The sequence below is a fragment of the Brassica rapa genome, chromosome A09 (assembly GCF_000309985.2).
Source record: "Brassica rapa cultivar Chiifu-401-42 chromosome A09, CAAS_Brap_v3.01, whole genome shotgun sequence".
In the NCBI taxonomy this organism is placed as follows: Eukaryota; Viridiplantae; Streptophyta; class Magnoliopsida; order Brassicales; family Brassicaceae; genus Brassica; species Brassica rapa.
In genome coordinates this window covers 39,887,154-39,902,620 of record NC_024803.2, presented here as the reverse complement: position 1 = coordinate 39,902,620, position 15,467 = coordinate 39,887,154, and the positions used below count along the sequence as shown (strand labels likewise).

The 15,467-nt window shown below is 36.1% G+C and overlaps 5 protein-coding genes and 1 non-coding gene across 8 annotated transcripts; 3 read left to right on the top strand and 3 right to left on the bottom strand.

Moving 5' to 3' along the window:
- The first annotated feature begins 323 nt into the window (after positions 1-323).
- Positions 324-2,843, top strand: LOC103842497 (cinnamyl alcohol dehydrogenase 2). The gene is made up of 5 exons (XM_033281249.1): positions 324-478; positions 597-710; positions 1,364-2,034; positions 2,125-2,281; positions 2,759-2,843. Exons 1-5 carry the CDS (start codon positions 390-392, stop codon positions 2,775-2,777), a joined length of 1,050 nt encoding a protein of 349 aa, XP_033137140.1. The 5' UTR covers positions 324-389; the 3' UTR covers positions 2,778-2,843.
- Positions 2,666-3,917, bottom strand: LOC103842495 (egg cell-secreted protein 1.2-like). Its single transcript, XM_033281250.1, has 2 exons — positions 3,251-3,917; positions 2,666-3,211 (listed from the first exon to the last, which is right to left on the bottom strand). The coding sequence occupies exon 2, from the start codon at positions 3,123-3,125 to the stop codon at positions 2,745-2,747; it is 381 nt and encodes a 126-aa protein (XP_033137141.1). The 5' UTR covers positions 3,126-3,211; positions 3,251-3,917; the 3' UTR covers positions 2,666-2,744.
- Positions 3,918-4,217: 300 nt separating this feature from the next.
- On the top strand, positions 4,218-6,330 carry LOC103842494. Its single transcript, XM_033281251.1, has one exon. The coding sequence runs from the start codon at positions 5,797-5,799 to the stop codon at positions 6,121-6,123; it is 327 nt and encodes a 108-aa protein (XP_033137142.1). The 5' UTR covers positions 4,218-5,796; the 3' UTR covers positions 6,124-6,330.
- On the top strand, positions 4,834-4,905 carry TRNAH-GUG. The gene has a single exon. It is a non-coding gene; the product is annotated as a tRNA-His (tRNA).
- Positions 6,331-7,568: 1,238 nt separating the features above from the next.
- Positions 7,569-10,135, bottom strand: LOC103842493 (probable ATP synthase 24 kDa subunit, mitochondrial). 2 transcript variants are annotated; one of them, XM_009119118.3, is made up of 7 exons: positions 9,880-10,135; positions 9,504-9,603; positions 8,867-9,011; positions 8,667-8,777; positions 8,240-8,386; positions 8,001-8,123; positions 7,569-7,904 (listed from the first exon to the last, which is right to left on the bottom strand). In XM_009119118.3, exons 1-7 carry the CDS (start codon positions 9,916-9,918, stop codon positions 7,841-7,843), a joined length of 729 nt encoding a protein of 242 aa, XP_009117366.1. In that variant the 5' UTR covers positions 9,919-10,135; the 3' UTR covers positions 7,569-7,840. The 2 variants fall into 2 exon arrangements, with proteins under 2 accessions (XP_009117366.1, XP_009117365.1); XM_009119117.3 differs by having other exon boundaries at positions 9,504-9,606; positions 9,880-10,071.
- Positions 10,136-10,408: 273 nt separating this feature from the next.
- Positions 10,409-14,919, bottom strand: LOC103842492 (ras-related protein RABG2). Of its 2 annotated transcripts, XM_018654259.2 has the most exons (8): positions 13,969-14,919; positions 13,870-13,896; positions 11,800-11,899; positions 11,568-11,714; positions 11,385-11,465; positions 11,170-11,315; positions 11,034-11,068; positions 10,409-10,961 (listed from the first exon to the last, which is right to left on the bottom strand). In XM_018654259.2, the coding sequence occupies exons 1-8, from the start codon at positions 14,022-14,024 to the stop codon at positions 10,924-10,926; spliced, it is 630 nt and encodes a 209-aa protein (XP_018509775.1). In that variant the 5' UTR covers positions 14,025-14,919; the 3' UTR covers positions 10,409-10,923. The 2 variants fall into 2 exon arrangements, with proteins under 2 accessions (XP_018509775.1, XP_009117363.1); XM_009119115.3 differs by having other exon boundaries at positions 10,741-11,068; positions 13,969-14,900.
- Between the last annotated feature and the right edge of the window lie 548 nt (positions 14,920-15,467).

Genomic DNA, 15,467 nt, shown 5'->3' with positions numbered 1-15,467 from the left:
ACTGGTGGCTGGAGGGCTCCGGTGACGGCACGCGCGCTAACGCGCCGCCAGTCACCGGACCCGATAACAGATCTGCTTTCTCTCTCTTAAACTCTCTCTCTCTCTCAGATTCTTCCTTCGAGAAGATAAGTTACCTAAATAAAATATATGGAATCCCTAGTTTCTTTATAAAATGGTTGTCCAAACAAAAAGATTTTTTTATATTTTTTAAAAGATTTTCTTCCTTAAATTACTGATGGAAGCGTTGAAAAAAAAAAGTTACTGATGGAAGCAAAAATGTATTAAGTGTCCACCATATATCCCCCAAGCAGCTTCTTTATTCAGACAAAAAAAACAAACAGAAAACCAATCGCTCACAGTGACAGTCTGACAGAGAGACGAAAAATAATATGGCGAAATCTTCCGATCAAAACAAAGCATTTGGATGGGCGGCTAACGACAAATCTGGTGTTCTTTCTCCATTTCATTTCTCTAGAAGGTTTATTGCTCTTCTTTTCTCCCATTTGTAGAGAGAGAGAAAGACATATTCAAGTTTTGCTCGTTGTGATTGATGATGATGTATAACATGTCTTTGTTTTGGTGTTGCATATTTGTAGAGAGAATGGTGACAACGATGTAACAGTGAAGATATTGTTTTGTGGTGTTTGCCACTCTGATCTTCATACCATCAAGAACGATTGGGGATTCTCTCATTACCCTATCATTCCCGGGTATCCACACAAATACTCTCTCGACCAGTTACTTGTTACCATTTCTTATAATCATTGCAAAATATATAATTCATTATGGTAGTTGCAGCGATTACTAGGGTTAAGAATATCCGAATTTATATGTTATCAACGGCGTTTTAAGAAAATGTTCGTATATTGTGGTGAATTTGCTTCTTCTTTTTTTATAATAAGATAAGATTGAATCATGGATAGCCATACACCATATAGAGATATTTTACGGTTTATTCATGGCCAGAATATTCTTAATCTTATGCCTTTCTAGGAGATCTTTATTCCCATTGTGGGATATCTTGGTGAATAGGGAATACAAATTAAAAACCTGGAGATTTTTTTAGAGCATTTGCGGTGGGAGATACTCCTACAGTTTTTCATCTATAAAGAAATAATAAAAAGATGAAAAAGATGAAAAGTAAGAGAAGTATCACTTGAGAATTCATGAGATACTCCTCAAATATGTATCATTTCTCTCTTTTCTTTTACCATTAAAATTGATGTAGATAATTAAGTTGTATTAATACTTGAGAGTTCGTTTTTTAGATTCCTTCTTTAAAAAACTATAGGATGAAATTTAAGTTATTTTTTTATGCGTACTTAAAAAACTGAAGTTCGAATGTATTTTCTATTTTTGCTAGGCATGAAATCGTTGGAATAGCAACAACAGTTGGTAAGAACGTAACAAAGTTCAAAGAAGGAGACCGAGTAGGAGTAGGAGTAATAATCGGGTCATGCCAATCATGTGAATCATGTAACCAAGACTTAGAAAACTACTGTCCTCAACTCGTATACACATACAACTCTCGTTCCTTTGACGGAACAAGAAACCAAGGTGGCTATTCCGACAAAATCGTTGTCGACCAACGCTTTGTCCTAAGCTTCCCCGATGGTTTACCGAGTGATTCCGGCGCGCCGCTGCTCTGTGCTGGGATCACTGTGTATAGTCCAATGAAATATTATGGTATGACTGAAGAAAAAGGGAAACATTTAGGTGTAAGTGGACTTGGTGGGCTTGGTCATATCGCTGTGAAGATTGGCAAAGCCTTTGGTTTAAAAGTTACCGTGATTAGTAGGTCACCTGATAAAGAGAGTGAAGCAATTGATCGACTCGGTGCTGACTCGTTTCTCGTCACAACGGATGCTCAAAAGATGAAGGATGCAATTGGGACTATGGATTTCGTGTTGGACACGGTATCAGCAGAACATTCTCTGTTACCCTTGTTCAGTTTGCTTAAAGTGAATGGAAAGCTTGTGGCTTTAGGGTTACCAGAGAAACCACTTGAGTTACCAATCTTCCCTCTTGTTCTCGGTAAAGAAACAGATGATGACTCTTCCTTATAAGTTGTGGTTTTATGTTTAGCGTTTTGTGCAAGTAACTGTTAGGGTTTTGGTTTTACAGGAAGGAAAATGGTGGGAGGGAGTCAGATTGGAGGGATGAAGGAGACACAAGAGATGCTTGACTTCTGTGCCAAGCATAATATCGTTGCGGATATTGAGCTCATAAAGATGAGCAATATCAACTCTGCAATGGACCGCTTGGCTAAATCTGATGTCAGGTACCGGTTCGTGATCGACGTGGCCAATTCCATCAATTCTGCTTGAGTCATTAGCTGAGACTAAAGAACGTGATTCTTTTTTTTTTGATAAAGAAAAGAATGGACGTGATTCTTTTGGTGCTTTAATTTCTTTTCTTTTCTTTTCTTACATCTATGGCGATGTAATGAATAAAGCAAAAGATTCCGAGATTCTTATATCACAGGATCTAACTTCTGATATTTTAATCTAACTTTTACCTTATCATTTAACATTTTTTTTCGAAATATTAAAAAGATTCATGAAAAGACAGCATCTATATGGATTTGTATTTCTTTTTTTTTTTTTTTGACAATTTGGATTTGCAGTTTTAATGGAGACGTGGTTTTAGTAAAAACAACGCAATCGAAAAGGAGAATCCATTATTCCATTAAAATCTTAAGGAGACTCCCTTAGTCCTCATTACATGATATTATTTTGCATACATCAAAGTTTTACAGGGGAAGGAGCCGGAGTTGAACCACCGTGGTTTGGAGACTGACAGAAGCCACGGAGGACGTTGGTTTCCTCAGACGTAAAGCCGAGAGAAGTTAGCATCGACGGCCAACAATTTATGGTGATGACGTCGACGGCGTGACAGCAACCGTCGCCGAGTTTGGTCTCGCCGTTGAGAAAGAAGAGAACTATTTCGTTGGTGCATGATTTCAGCTCGTAGAGAGCATCCCAACACTCCATTAGTCCTCCTCCGTTGAGCCTTGCCGCTATGTTGGTGGGATCTGCCGTCGCCGGGAGTGTCCTGCCGGAGATGTTGACGAGGAGGAGGAGAGCTATGGTGGCGAAGAGGGAGAAACAAGTGTTAGAAGCCATTTTTCTCTTTTTTTTGGGATTTGTGTTTGAGGTGATGATTGGGTTATGAGAGTTCTAAGTTTTATAGTGTGGTTTTGGATGGACTTGAAGGTCAGTGGTGATTTAAGAGTACTTAAGAGTTGGATTAATGGGAGGGATGTGAAAGGATTAGCGGTAAATGATTTTTTACGTACTTAATATCAGTTATGAGTTTACTTGAGAGCATTGATAGTGAAAACGTATAAAACATTGGCTTAGTGACTATGCGTAACGGTCCTAGTGGAGACGACGAAGGGTTGACGTCATGTTATAAAACAGGTGAGCAAAGAGAAGTACATTCGAACTTAGGTTTTGTTCCGTATAGGTAAAGATAACATCTATGGAAAATAAGACTTAGGGCATCTCCAACCCTACTCCATTTTTGACTCTAATTAAACTCAATTATGGAGTAAAATCTTTTTCAACCCAACTCTATATTCAACTCCAAAATAGAGTAATAGATAGGGTTACTAACTTTTAATATTTATGAAATGGTCATTTTAATCTTTAATGTTTTTATTTCATACTTAAAACAATATAATAACATGAAAATACTCCGCAAAAGATTACTTTATAGTTTACATAAAATATGCATAAACTCATAAAAGTCAAAACTAAGAATAAATAATATAAAATAAATATAATATAATATAAATAAATAATTTAATAATTAATTCGGTAAATTGTTTTCGAAACTACCAAAATCGGTGAAGTATTATTCAAACGGAAAAGATGAGGTTTTTAATCTTGTCGGTCAAAATTTTGATTTATAACATTTGTACTTGTTGAACTTGGTATATACACAAACAATAAGACCCAATACATAATTCAAATTACAAAACAAAACTTTGTTTTTTCTTATCTTCTTTTAATGCATATAAATATTTTTGAATTGGAAAAATTCCAGATGATAAAATCTGCACGAATTGAAATTGGAAGATAATCTCTAGTTGTATTTTAATGATAAATATTTAATTTAAATAAAATATATTATTATGGAAATTTTGTAAACATAAAATAGTTGGGTTAATTGCTAAATTTTTATAAGTTGAATGTACTAGTAACAATTATTAACTAAATAAAAAAAGAAATATTTTGTTTGGAGTAAAAAAATGGAGTAATACATTGGAGTAAAACCCAACTCCATTTTGGAGTTACACCATTTTGGAGTTACACCAATTTGGAGTAAAATTTGGAGTAATACATTGGAGATGCTCTTAGCATGAGTAAAATCACTGACTTAGTTTCAATATCAATAATTTCCTTTGGAATGTGTAACTTTTCTGTTTCTGAAAAAATAAAATACATATTTTATTTTCGAGTTTTCCATTTTATAACTATATTTAAAAAAGTTCTATTTAATTGTTCAATTCTACTGATTAATTTGCGCCTTCTAGTGGATTGTTTCTAATAAATAAATACAATTCACAGTATTTATAAAAGAAAAAAAATACAATTCGCAGTATGTTGATGAAAAAACTCTTATTCCTCTCCCACTCGCCCCACAAGAAATCATATTTACTCACAAGCAAACCTGATATTTTCATAACCACAGTATCATCACACCTATAAATTCATTCAATTAATAGGTCTTATTGAAATTCAGTAACGGTCTTAATGGGAACGGAAGAAACAAGTACAGGGTCAGTTTCTAATAATAAGTAGTTATATCAAAACCTATACCACCAAAGTGGCTGTAGTTTAGTGGTAAGAATTCCACGTTGTGGCCGTGGAGACCTGGGCTCGAATCCCAGCAGCCACACATATTTTGTTTAAAAAACTTTTGGTCTTTTTTGTTTCTCGGAGTGTGACTCAACGTAAGCCTTTATAGCCCAGAGCCAATTATCAGTGGTCCGTAGTCCGTACACTTACGTCTCTTTTTTTTGAACTTTAATTATTTGTAATAGTTACTGCCATAAAATATGAAAACTGGGATGATATTTTAAATTATGAAAATTGGAGATGATAATTTAAACGAAAAAATACATTTCCATGTTTTTCCAAACGAGTTTAAATTAAATAGTATGTATAGTAGTTATATATAATAGTCATGACTCACGAGACAGAAAAATATAATAATATACTGGTATTTTTTTCCTAACCAGAAATTTAATGGCTACGAAAGCTTTTGTAAATTTCACATAGACTTATACTTGAACATACAGAATTGCAACACGTGGACAAGGGCAATTGGGACCCACTTAGGTGACGACATCATATTTAGAATCGGAATGGCTTACGTGGAAACGCACCAGAATCGTGTAGTAGAAGTCAAACGCATCTATTGCTCTAAGATCAAAAGTAAACCTCATCGAAGAAGTAACATAGGAAGCGCACAACCGTTGGATCAACAAGACAAAAAAACTTAACGAGGAGAATAAACTTTCGACGGATCAGATTACAAGAGATATGATCCACACGGTTGCAGCCTTGCAGGTGATCACCTCACTCTTTAGCTTAAAATTAAATAACTCGAGAAGACACGTTCTTCTTCTTACGAAACCGACTTTGTAGTTTCTTCTTTTTTTCCATTGCACAAAACGAAAAAACGACAATATAACCAAAAAAAAGAAATTAAAAATAAATATAAATCGACTCGCGATTTATTTCTTTCTCATTAGGTTTCTTGTTTCAGATTTATTAATATTGGAACATGAACGATCCAATGAGAGAAACTGGATTTTCTGGAGAATCTGGCGAGATCGTCTTCTCGGAGACGGAGATGGCGGCGGCTGAACTGCTTATGCAGCTGAGCGAAGAAGAAACGGGGAGCTGTAGCAGCAGCACCGGCGCAGGAGGAATAGGAGAAGGAAGAGGACGCAAGAGAAGGCATGAAGATATTAGCTCGAGAATCGGAAACGAGCAAAATGACGGCGTAAAAGGGAATTTTGATCTTGCCATGAAGATGAAGAAGATGAAGGAAAAGAAGTTTCGATCTCTCGAGAGTATTTACAGAGCAACGAAGGAGATTAGGGGTTAATGGAAGAAAGATGATGGTTAATTACGTTTGTTAATCGTTTTTAGTAACCTGTTCAATGGGTTTTTTCGTGTGAATATGTATAGTGTGCTTTTTAATCTAACGTTGGAGCTTGAGAATTCGTGATGATAGTTTTTTGAAGCTTTTAAGATGTAAATTGTAAAAAGTAATGAGATGTTGTGAGATTGAGATACTTTTTTTTTCTTTACATATTGCAAACAATATACAAATTTACTTTGGAGTTTGGACGAACATGTTGTATATATTTGTAGTATACGGGGGTTTTCATGTATAGTTGTTGAAAGCTGTGTGTTGGATCTGATGGTACATTCAAAGTTTCCTATTTTGAAATTTCTACAACGTACGAATGATTTCGTTTTGAAGTTTGAGTTCCTTTGATGCGATATCTGAAAGTACTATTTTGAAATTAAAACATTGACGTAAACTTTAAAAACAAATATTTTATGACCGGTTATATAAGACTTGAATATACTTAGATTCACCATTCACCAGTATTATTTAACCGGGAATCTCACTGATAAAGTTTATAAAGTTTTTCAATCAAAACTTTCTTATATATTATGGTTTTGTAACTCTAGTCTCCAGAGTAACTAGAATACAATTCCAATCACTGATAACAAAATATATCTTGTTTGTACATGTAGCCATTGAAGCAAAGAAAAAAAACATGGTTTGATTCATAAAATGTGTACAAGTGAAACTAGCACAAACATTTTCTAAATACTTGTACGAGATTTGGTCTGAGGTTGAAAACCCTGTCGTTCATTAGACTTTGAAAACTCTATTCAACATGGAAATCAATTATCTTTGCTCGAATGTTAAATTTATATATATTTTGTAACAATTTAATAATCATGTTTATTTCGACAAATCAAATTTATTAATTCAGTAGAGCGTAATCTTGATACAAGAATGGAATTTACCAATGGTGTTTTGATAATCATGTTTAAACAAGAAAAAATACCTTTAGAAGTTTCAATTTTAAAATCGAGTTGGACCCCATTCGAAGTCACATAAACATATAAACTTGATGGGCCGGGTCCACGTTCAACTATAAATATATTTAAAATATTGTACGCGCCATTGAATAACAAAGCCCAATGATTTTTCTCAAAAGCTAGCGGGAAAAATCTCAAACATTTTCCCGGGAAATAAATAAAAGAGCGGACAAAAATAGACGAGGAAAAGGAAATCACAATATACCCTAATAGAAAAAGTTGGTACGGACATGGAAAACTGATCATAAGTTGGAGCTTTCTTTAGTTTCGTAATCACAATATACATCTGTAACAGAGCTTTGTTTAGTTTCGCATGCTATTCTTTATGACGTGAAACCAACCCAGAATATAACCAAAAAAATTTGGTCACATAAGTGAGGTTGAGGTCTAATTCATAACATTTTAAAGTTGGGTCTAACATAAACTTTTTTATTTAAATGTACCTCGAAATTCATTTATCACCATTATCAAAAACATGGGAGACCACGTTTCTGTCTAAACAAATCTCAAGTGTAATAAGCACAGAGAAAGTTAAACATCATTTGGTATTTCAAATCCATGGTGAGAGAGAGACCCCTTATTACTCGCCAAACCAAAAAACAGCAAAAGGGAACAAAGATCTTCCCTTCCACATGAGAGAGAGAGAGAGAGAGATCTTTCTTCTGCCTTCCTTGCAACAAATCTCAAATGATCATCAAATCTTACATAAAGTTACGGATGTCCAACGATTTCACGTCAGGCATTTCCTCATCCTTGAATTCCTCCCTGAACAAATCACAAGTTCCACAGTCGTGTGTTATAATAACAACATGATGAAGATCAAAGACACTTATAATGAGAACACAAGAAAGAAAGACTTACTTCTTTTTCTGAGACTCCATTGCTTCAAGAGCATCACTCTTCAGCTCATCCAGCTGTGCTTTGGCAATGCTTAGCTCCAAATTCTCCTCGTACTTGGGAAGATCTTCTTTCCTAATCCCAAGCCTGTTGTTCACAATTAACGAGATGGCAATTTCATTAGCTGATTTTATGTAAACCGAATATTTGTTCTAAGTTTTGCATTATGGGTGGTCGAAGAAGAGTGTGATGACGTGACGCACTTTTTGTTGCCTTTTTCGAATTCTGCAACCAAAAGATCCATTCCTTTCTTGTCGCTTCTCAAGAGAGGCTTCTTGATATCCTTTTCAACTTTCTCCAAAGCCTCGAACATCATGGCCTCAGCACCAAGTTCATCAGTAAGACCCCTCCTGCAACATATACATCACAGGCACAAGAATAACTCAAGACTGCTTTCAACACTTTTCAAATATTTTAAACAATAACATGAACAAGAGTGCCAAACTAAAAAAAATGGATAGGATAATGCAGTTCTGAAGACAAAAATTTGAACAATCACATTCAAGATACTACAGTGTGCTTTTCCTAATCAAAAGGGAAATGAGTTTACTGTCAGGCATTGAATTTATTGAAAGTAAGAAAAGCAACTTGACTGGTGAGGAAAACCATCCAAAAGGGGGGAATGCTTACCTGGTGCGGATGTCCTTCAACTTCAAGAGGTAAGCACGAGCATCTGGGATCTCTTTAGTCTCGTTCTCAATATCATATTTAATACGTTGAGATTCGGAGAACATGTCTGCCCTGCATACAAAGAAAACGCAAAACAAATTAGCAACAATACAACCGAGCAGAATAAGAAAACATCCAAGGAACGGTGACACGAGGCCTACTTTTGCCTGATGGTCTTCATGACATTTGCATACTGTTTAACAGCAGCTGGGTCCTCAGGAGCAAGGGTGATCTTTTCCTTACGGAGAATATCAACAGCAGCCTGAAACTTGTTTTTGATCTCCGTAAAGACGCCCTTCAACATCTCTATCAAAAGAAAGTGTAAAACTTTAAAGACAATAATTCGCAGATTTAAACAACACAACTAAATAGAAGAAGAAGTAAAGAGCTAATTCAACTTCTTGACAATATAACCCGCAGAACAACAACACTCCTAGCAATCATGGCCTCGGGGTTTCTTAAGATTATATCCCATTGACCAAAAAAAGTAGTCTTTTTCCAAGAACAATGCTCAGTTCTCTATCATCGAGTTAAAAAGAAATTGAGATTTTCTCAACTAAACAGTAACAGATAAACAAAAGAAAGCAACCAGAGATCCAGAAGCAACGAATTCAACCATGCGTGTCAAGGAAAAAGGAATCATAACGTTCTACACGAAACTACAAATCAAAATTAGATCACACTAACCGTCTCCCTTTAAATGAAAGAACAAGCAACGAATTCAACTACGCGTGTTAGAGAAAAGAAATCATAATATTTCTATTCATAAAATGAAATCAAAAATTAGATAACACGAACCATCTCCTTTAAAAGTAGGACGAGCAGCTTCCTTAGCAAAAGCGCGGACGGGAATAATAGCATTGTGCTGCTGCTGCAAAACGCCCAGACTCCCTTGTAGCTGCTGCCAATAACGATTAGTTAATATAAGTTTGCAGCTAATCAATCATATCTATCAGAAACGTATCGCTTCCGATGAGAAATCAAAACACACTACGAGCAGCAAAATAACATAGAAGAACCTCTCGATTCAAATCGAAACTATCCGATCGAGATTTTTCCAGATTATAACATCAAAATTGACGACAACACTAATCATCGGAGGAATCAATCAAACGGAAGAAGAAGATGATGATGATTAATACAATCGATGATTTAGAAGAGAGAGTGTGTAAACCTGCTTAGATCTGGAGAGGAAGCGAGAAGCGTAGGCCATTTTCTTCAAATCGAATCTAGGGTTTGTGCTGCTGCTGCTGTTGTTGTTGAGATCCCTATCTATCTATCTATCTGAGCGAAAGTAACACCAGGCGCTTGAGCTAGTTTTTTATTTTACGGAGACTCCTTGCTTCATTGTACACCGTTGATTACCTACTGATCAACGGTTCAGATTTACCCCAGTGTATGTGAGACGTTTTGAATTTATTTTTTACTATTTACTTTTGAGATTAACATTTTCTGAACAATTAATTTTGATATGAGATCAGACTGGGCTATTATCACACATCCTGGATCAAGGCCCATATGACTTTGGCCCAGTAAGGAGGGTTTAGGTTTCCATCAAACTTTGGATCTTTTGGCCAATAATAGGCGTTGACCAGCTGAATAAGCGTGGAGGCTTGTCATGGACCTCATGGTTTATATTTAATTTTATATGATTATTATTGAGCATATTTATGTTCAGTTTGTGCGATGCATGATCTCTCTTCTTTTTTTTGGGTTAGATATCTCACTAAATGAGTTATTAGATTGTATTTTGTATGATCAACATGTAATTCTCTATTCAAGTTTTTTCTTCCTTTCAATATAAGTATAGTTAAAGCTAATGGGCGATTTTTAAAGTTGTATTTAAGCAACTTGACATTTCGGTCAAGTTAGCTAGGTCCAGGCGTCACTCCATAGCTCACGAGAGAGAGAGAGAGAGAGAGAGAACGAGATTGATTGACTATATATAATTAAACCACCAACAACCAAACTACCAAAGTGTGTTTTACTTTTAAATGCCAAACATGAACGTAGGCTTAAGAAAAAGGAAAAAGAAAAAATCAATGGAACACATATACATATAGGTCGAAAAATACCAAATGATTTGTACTGTATGAACGTAATTATAAACACAAACTTGAAACATAAATTTTAAAAAACTTCTACACTAATCACAACACTCAGGTCGTTGCACGTATTAGTTCTTCGTTAATAAACCATGATGTAAACCGACATACAATTAAATAAAAATATTGAACACATAAGAGTTAATTTGGAGTAGATATTATTGATCAGACATGTTAATAAGCATGAATCAGCAAGAACAACGTCTTGACTGCCCCTCATGGATGTCTGCAAAAGATTCAGAAATAACTGGGATATATCTGCAAAATTCAAGGACAAAATAATCAAACATGAAACCTTATTAGAAAACTAAAAGAAAAACTAAAAGAGTCTATGAATCAAAGTTGATATAGAAACTCACATGTTTTGTTTAAGTTCACTGGAAAGAGTTTTCTGTGCAACACCCCAAAAAGCTTCATCCACATTAACATCTTCCTTTGCAGAGGTTTCATAGTACGGTATGTTTCCCTTTGCACCACACCATTCCATGGCTCTCATATCTGCAACCTGCATAAGTGAAATTAGGGTTTCTGATGGTGTCTAAAGAAGAGATTCATCAAGAATATATCGTCTTACAACTCGGTTGTTTCCGCCATCTACATCGGTTTTGTTCCCAATCAAAACAAAAGGAAACGTCTCAGGTTCCATAGGATTTGCCTGGGAAGCATCAGTAAACGGAATCAAATTGATCAAACTTTGGAAAACAAATACATAATAACTGTAACTTATCGGGCAAGAAATGAATGATTAGGGCAAAACCTGTTTGAGGAACTCAGAGTGCCAAGTATTGAGAGTTTCGAAAGATTTGAGATCGTTCACATCGTAGACAAGAACGCAACAATCAGCACCTCTATAGAAAGCGGCTCCTAGACTGTGAAATCTCTCTTGTCCGGCCGTATCCCATATCTAAAAAAAAATTAGAGTTTCATAAGATTTTTCTGCAGCTAAAAATGTTTAACTTGTGAAACACGTATGATTTTATAATTTTTACTTGTAAAGTGACAGATTTATCTTCAATATGAAGCTCCTTGGTTACAAAATCTGCTCCAATCGTGGCCTTATATTGCCGGTTAAACTTCTTGTACACGTATCTTAAGTCATAAATTAAGGTTTCTTACAAACACCGTATAAACATAGATCTAACTTAGGGCTTGAGCATAAAACAAACCAGTATTTAACGGAACTCAGACCAGTTTAGAAGTTTGAACGGTAAGATTTAAAGAGGATACTGGTATATTTAGACCTGTGGTAACCTCGACCTCTGCACCACCACCTGCGCAGCCACCTCCACGACATTCGATGACGACACGATCCAGAAACAACATCACCAAGCCGACAACTCGCTACAACCTGACAACAAATCTCCAAGAGGATCCTCACTGGATTCCAACAACATGGCAACAAGCAATGAGACATCCAAAATGGCGTGCTGCCATGCTTGCGGAATTCAACTCTCAGGTGAAGAATCATACATGGGACTTGGAAGCAGCTTGTGAAGGTATGAATATCGTTGGCTGCCACTGGATATTCACAATAAAATATCACCCGAATGGAGAGATAGATCGATACAAAGCCCGTCTTGTCGCAAAGGGCTATCATCAACAGCCTGGGGTTGACTATACAGACACATTCAGTCCGGTCATCAAGCCAACAACGATCCGGATAGTACTTGGGCTAGCGGTCAATAACTCCTGGCCTATACGACAGATTGATGTCAACACGGCTTTCTTACAAGGCCATCTTAAAGAAGAAGTCTTCATCTCTCAACCTCCAGGCTTTGTAGACAGAGACAACCCCACGAAAGTATGTCGACTACGGAAAGCGCTCTATGGGCTCAAACAGGCGCCTAGGGCGTGGTACTCTGAGTTACACAAGTTCCTTGTCGCAACAGGGTTCTACAACTCTCTCTCGGATACCTCGTTATTTATACTCAAACAGGGGAAGGAATTTGTCTATCTACTTGTCTATGTAGATGATATCTTGATCACGGGAACATCACCACAGCTGGTTCAACGGGTGATCGATACACTTGCAAGGAAATTCTCTATCAAGGATATGGGGAACTTGAGTTATTTTCTTGGCATTGAAGCGGTACGGACTAAGGATGGGTTACATCTGATGCAGCGCAAGTATGTGACTGATCTACTTACAAAGACCAACATGCTTCACTCAAAACCGGTTTCAACTCCTATGGCCTCTTCCCCGAAGCTTACACTGAAATCTGGCTCTCCACTCTCTGACCCTCGTGAATACAGACAGGTCGTTGGAAGCCTTCAGTACTTGTCTCTCACACGCCCGGACATTTCTTATGCGGTCAACAGATTATCCCAGTTCATGCACAGTCCCACAACATGTCATTGGCTTGCAGTCAAACGTCTTCTCCGTTATCTTTCGGGGACACTAAGTCATGGAATCTATCTCCGCAAACAAAGTCAAGCGCCGTTACATGCATTCTCGGACGCCGATTGGGCAGGAGACTCAGATGACTATGTCTCGACAAATGGATATATCGTCTACCTAGGCTCTCATCCTATTTCTTGGACGTCAAGGAAGCAGAAAGGCGTGGCGCGCTCGTCCACTGAAGCTGAATACAGAGCGGTCGCACACACATCTGCGGAACTACGCTGGATATGCTCCCTTCTCACGGAGCTTGGAGTAACACTCACGTCTCCGCCTACTGTGTATTGTGACAACATCGGAGCCACATATCTCTGTCAAAACCCAGTTTTTCACTCAAGAATGAAGCACATAGCCATTGACTATCACTTCGTACGCGGACAGATTCAAAATGGTATGCTGCGTGTTACTCATGTGTCTACACATGATCAACTAGCAGATGGTCTGACGAAGCCCCTAGCCAGGACTCCATTCCAACATCTCTGCAACAAGATTGGTGTCTCAAGAGTTCCACCATCTTGAGGGGGCGTATAAGGCAATATAGTATCATAGAAGGACTATTATGTAAATACATTAGAGTACATTATATACCCTAGCTTGTACTTGTATAAATACTCTGTATTAGTCTTAATAAAGTATTCATTCAGACCTAATACATTATAACTGGTTCATCAATGAAGTTTTGCCTACCCTGCATAAATAAAGATTCAGAAAAAGAGAGAAGTCTCGAGAATCTTGAAGAAAAGTCTGAGAAAATTATTACCCGCTATCTCCGAGGACAATGACTTTAAGCAATGTTCTGTTCTTCAAAGACTCCATTGTCGAGAAGCTCAAGGTTCTATGAGATACTTCTTTCTTTTGGTCTGCTGGAAAAGTTTCTTTTATGGTTTCTGGAAAGAGACAAAAACAAAGTCTACGAGATAGGTCTTTAATTTATGATCTTTCTTCTTCTGTCTTCTGAAAAAATAAAGAAAATTAGAAAAAGGGTTCTTTATCACGTGTTATGATATTGGTTGATGTGAAGAGAAACCATGTGAATCCTTTACCAACTAAAAGAAAATAGTTAGGCCAAGCCAGCGAATCCGAATCCGAATCTGAAAACCAAGTCCAACTCAATTATTACGAAAGTTATATAGATATGTTTAGTCTTTTAAATAATTTAATTTACAGGTAATAGACGACAAAAGTAAATCATGTAATTTACAGGAGAACTGAGTTGTCTTCTTCTGAACAATTTACATTAAATTTCCTATAGTTAGTCGCCAATTATTTTGATAAGCTCATGATCGGCAAAGTATAATTATTTTGAAGACACTAGCAGGAAGATATTTCAAACACGGCTTAGGCAGTGTAGTACGTTTTCAGGATAATCTACTCTATAGCGTTAATTGTGTTCTTTCTGAGTTGGAGTTGACTGGATACGTGATACGAAGTTGTGAACATTTTGCTATTTTAACAATATTTTAAAGGGGCAGCCTTTGATAAAAAAAAATAAAATAAAGGGGAAGTACCCCCCGTATCTTGTCTTAAACCCGAAATGAAACATATAGCTACATGAATTTAAAAACATAATTTGTAACCATTTGAAATGTGATCTATCAAAGTTTATTTTATGTATGCCCGTTGTTTTAAACATAAGTGGAAATATATGTATAAAAAAGTGGAAATATATGATAACATATTGCAGCTTTAAACCATAAATTTTAAATACTTTCATGTAGGGGTGGGCACTTTACCCGATATCCGAAGTGGCACCCGAACCCGATCCGAAAAATCCGAACCGAAATCCGAACCGAAGTAGCAAAATACCCGAACGGGTATTGAATTAGGAGAGATTGGATACCCGAACCCGAATGGATAATATCCGAACCCGAATGGATAATATCCGAACCCGAATGGATATCCGAAGATAACCGAACATATGTATAATTAACCTTATATTTCTAGTTTACATCTCTTATTTTATATAAAATATTTATATTAATACTACACATACTTTAAGTTCATATGATATACATGCAATTACGGAAAAAATGATTTGGTACTCACTTAAAAAGCATGTCAAGTTTTTTTTATTTCAAAAATTAACAAAAAGTTACATCCAAAATTTTAAAACAATAACTAAATTAATGCATTTTTAGTTTTAAAATGTTATGTTCAAATCTATTAACCATTTAATCTATTAAAAATAAAAAAAAGTTAAGTAAAATTTATATTCTTAAATACAAGAAATTTAAGAAATGAAAAATTTAATTTTTTTTC

Bases quoted from the DNA above. Each gene is read 5' to 3' on its own strand.
- LOC103842492 (XM_018654259.2), bottom strand. From the start codon at position 14,024: ATGGAGTCTTTGAAGAACAGAACATTGCTTAAAGTCATTGTCCTCGGA. The intron at 11,466-11,567 runs GTTTTGCCCTAA...GATGCTTCCCAG, and splicing joins ACTCTGAGTTCCTCAAACAG to GCAAATCCTATGGAACCTGA. The intron at 11,069-11,169 runs GTGAGTTTCTAT...TGAATTTTGCAG, and splicing joins AGTGAACTTAAACAAAACAT to ATATATCCCAGTTATTTCTG.
- LOC103842497 (XM_033281249.1), top strand. From the start codon at position 390: ATGGCGAAATCTTCCGATCAAAACAAAGCATTTGGATGGGCGGCTAAC. The intron at 711-1,363 runs GTATCCACACAA...TATTTTTGCTAG, and splicing joins CATTACCCTATCATTCCCGG to GCATGAAATCGTTGGAATAG. The intron at 2,035-2,124 runs GTAAAGAAACAG...TTGGTTTTACAG, and splicing joins AATCTTCCCTCTTGTTCTCG to GAAGGAAAATGGTGGGAGGG.
- LOC103842495 (XM_033281250.1), bottom strand. From the start codon at position 3,125: ATGGCTTCTAACACTTGTTTCTCCCTCTTCGCCACCATAGCTCTCCTC.
- LOC103842493 (XM_009119117.3), bottom strand. From the start codon at position 9,918: ATGGCCTACGCTTCTCGCTTCCTCTCCAGATCTAAGCAG. The intron at 8,778-8,866 runs GTAGGCCTCGTG...CTTTGTATGCAG, and splicing joins ATGAAGACCATCAGGCAAAA to GGCAGACATGTTCTCCGAAT. The intron at 8,124-8,239 runs GTGCGTCACGTC...TGTGAACAACAG, and splicing joins TTCGAAAAAGGCAACAAAAA to GCTTGGGATTAGGAAAGAAG.
- LOC103842494 (XM_033281251.1), top strand. From the start codon at position 5,797: ATGAACGATCCAATGAGAGAAACTGGATTTTCTGGAGAATCTGGCGAG.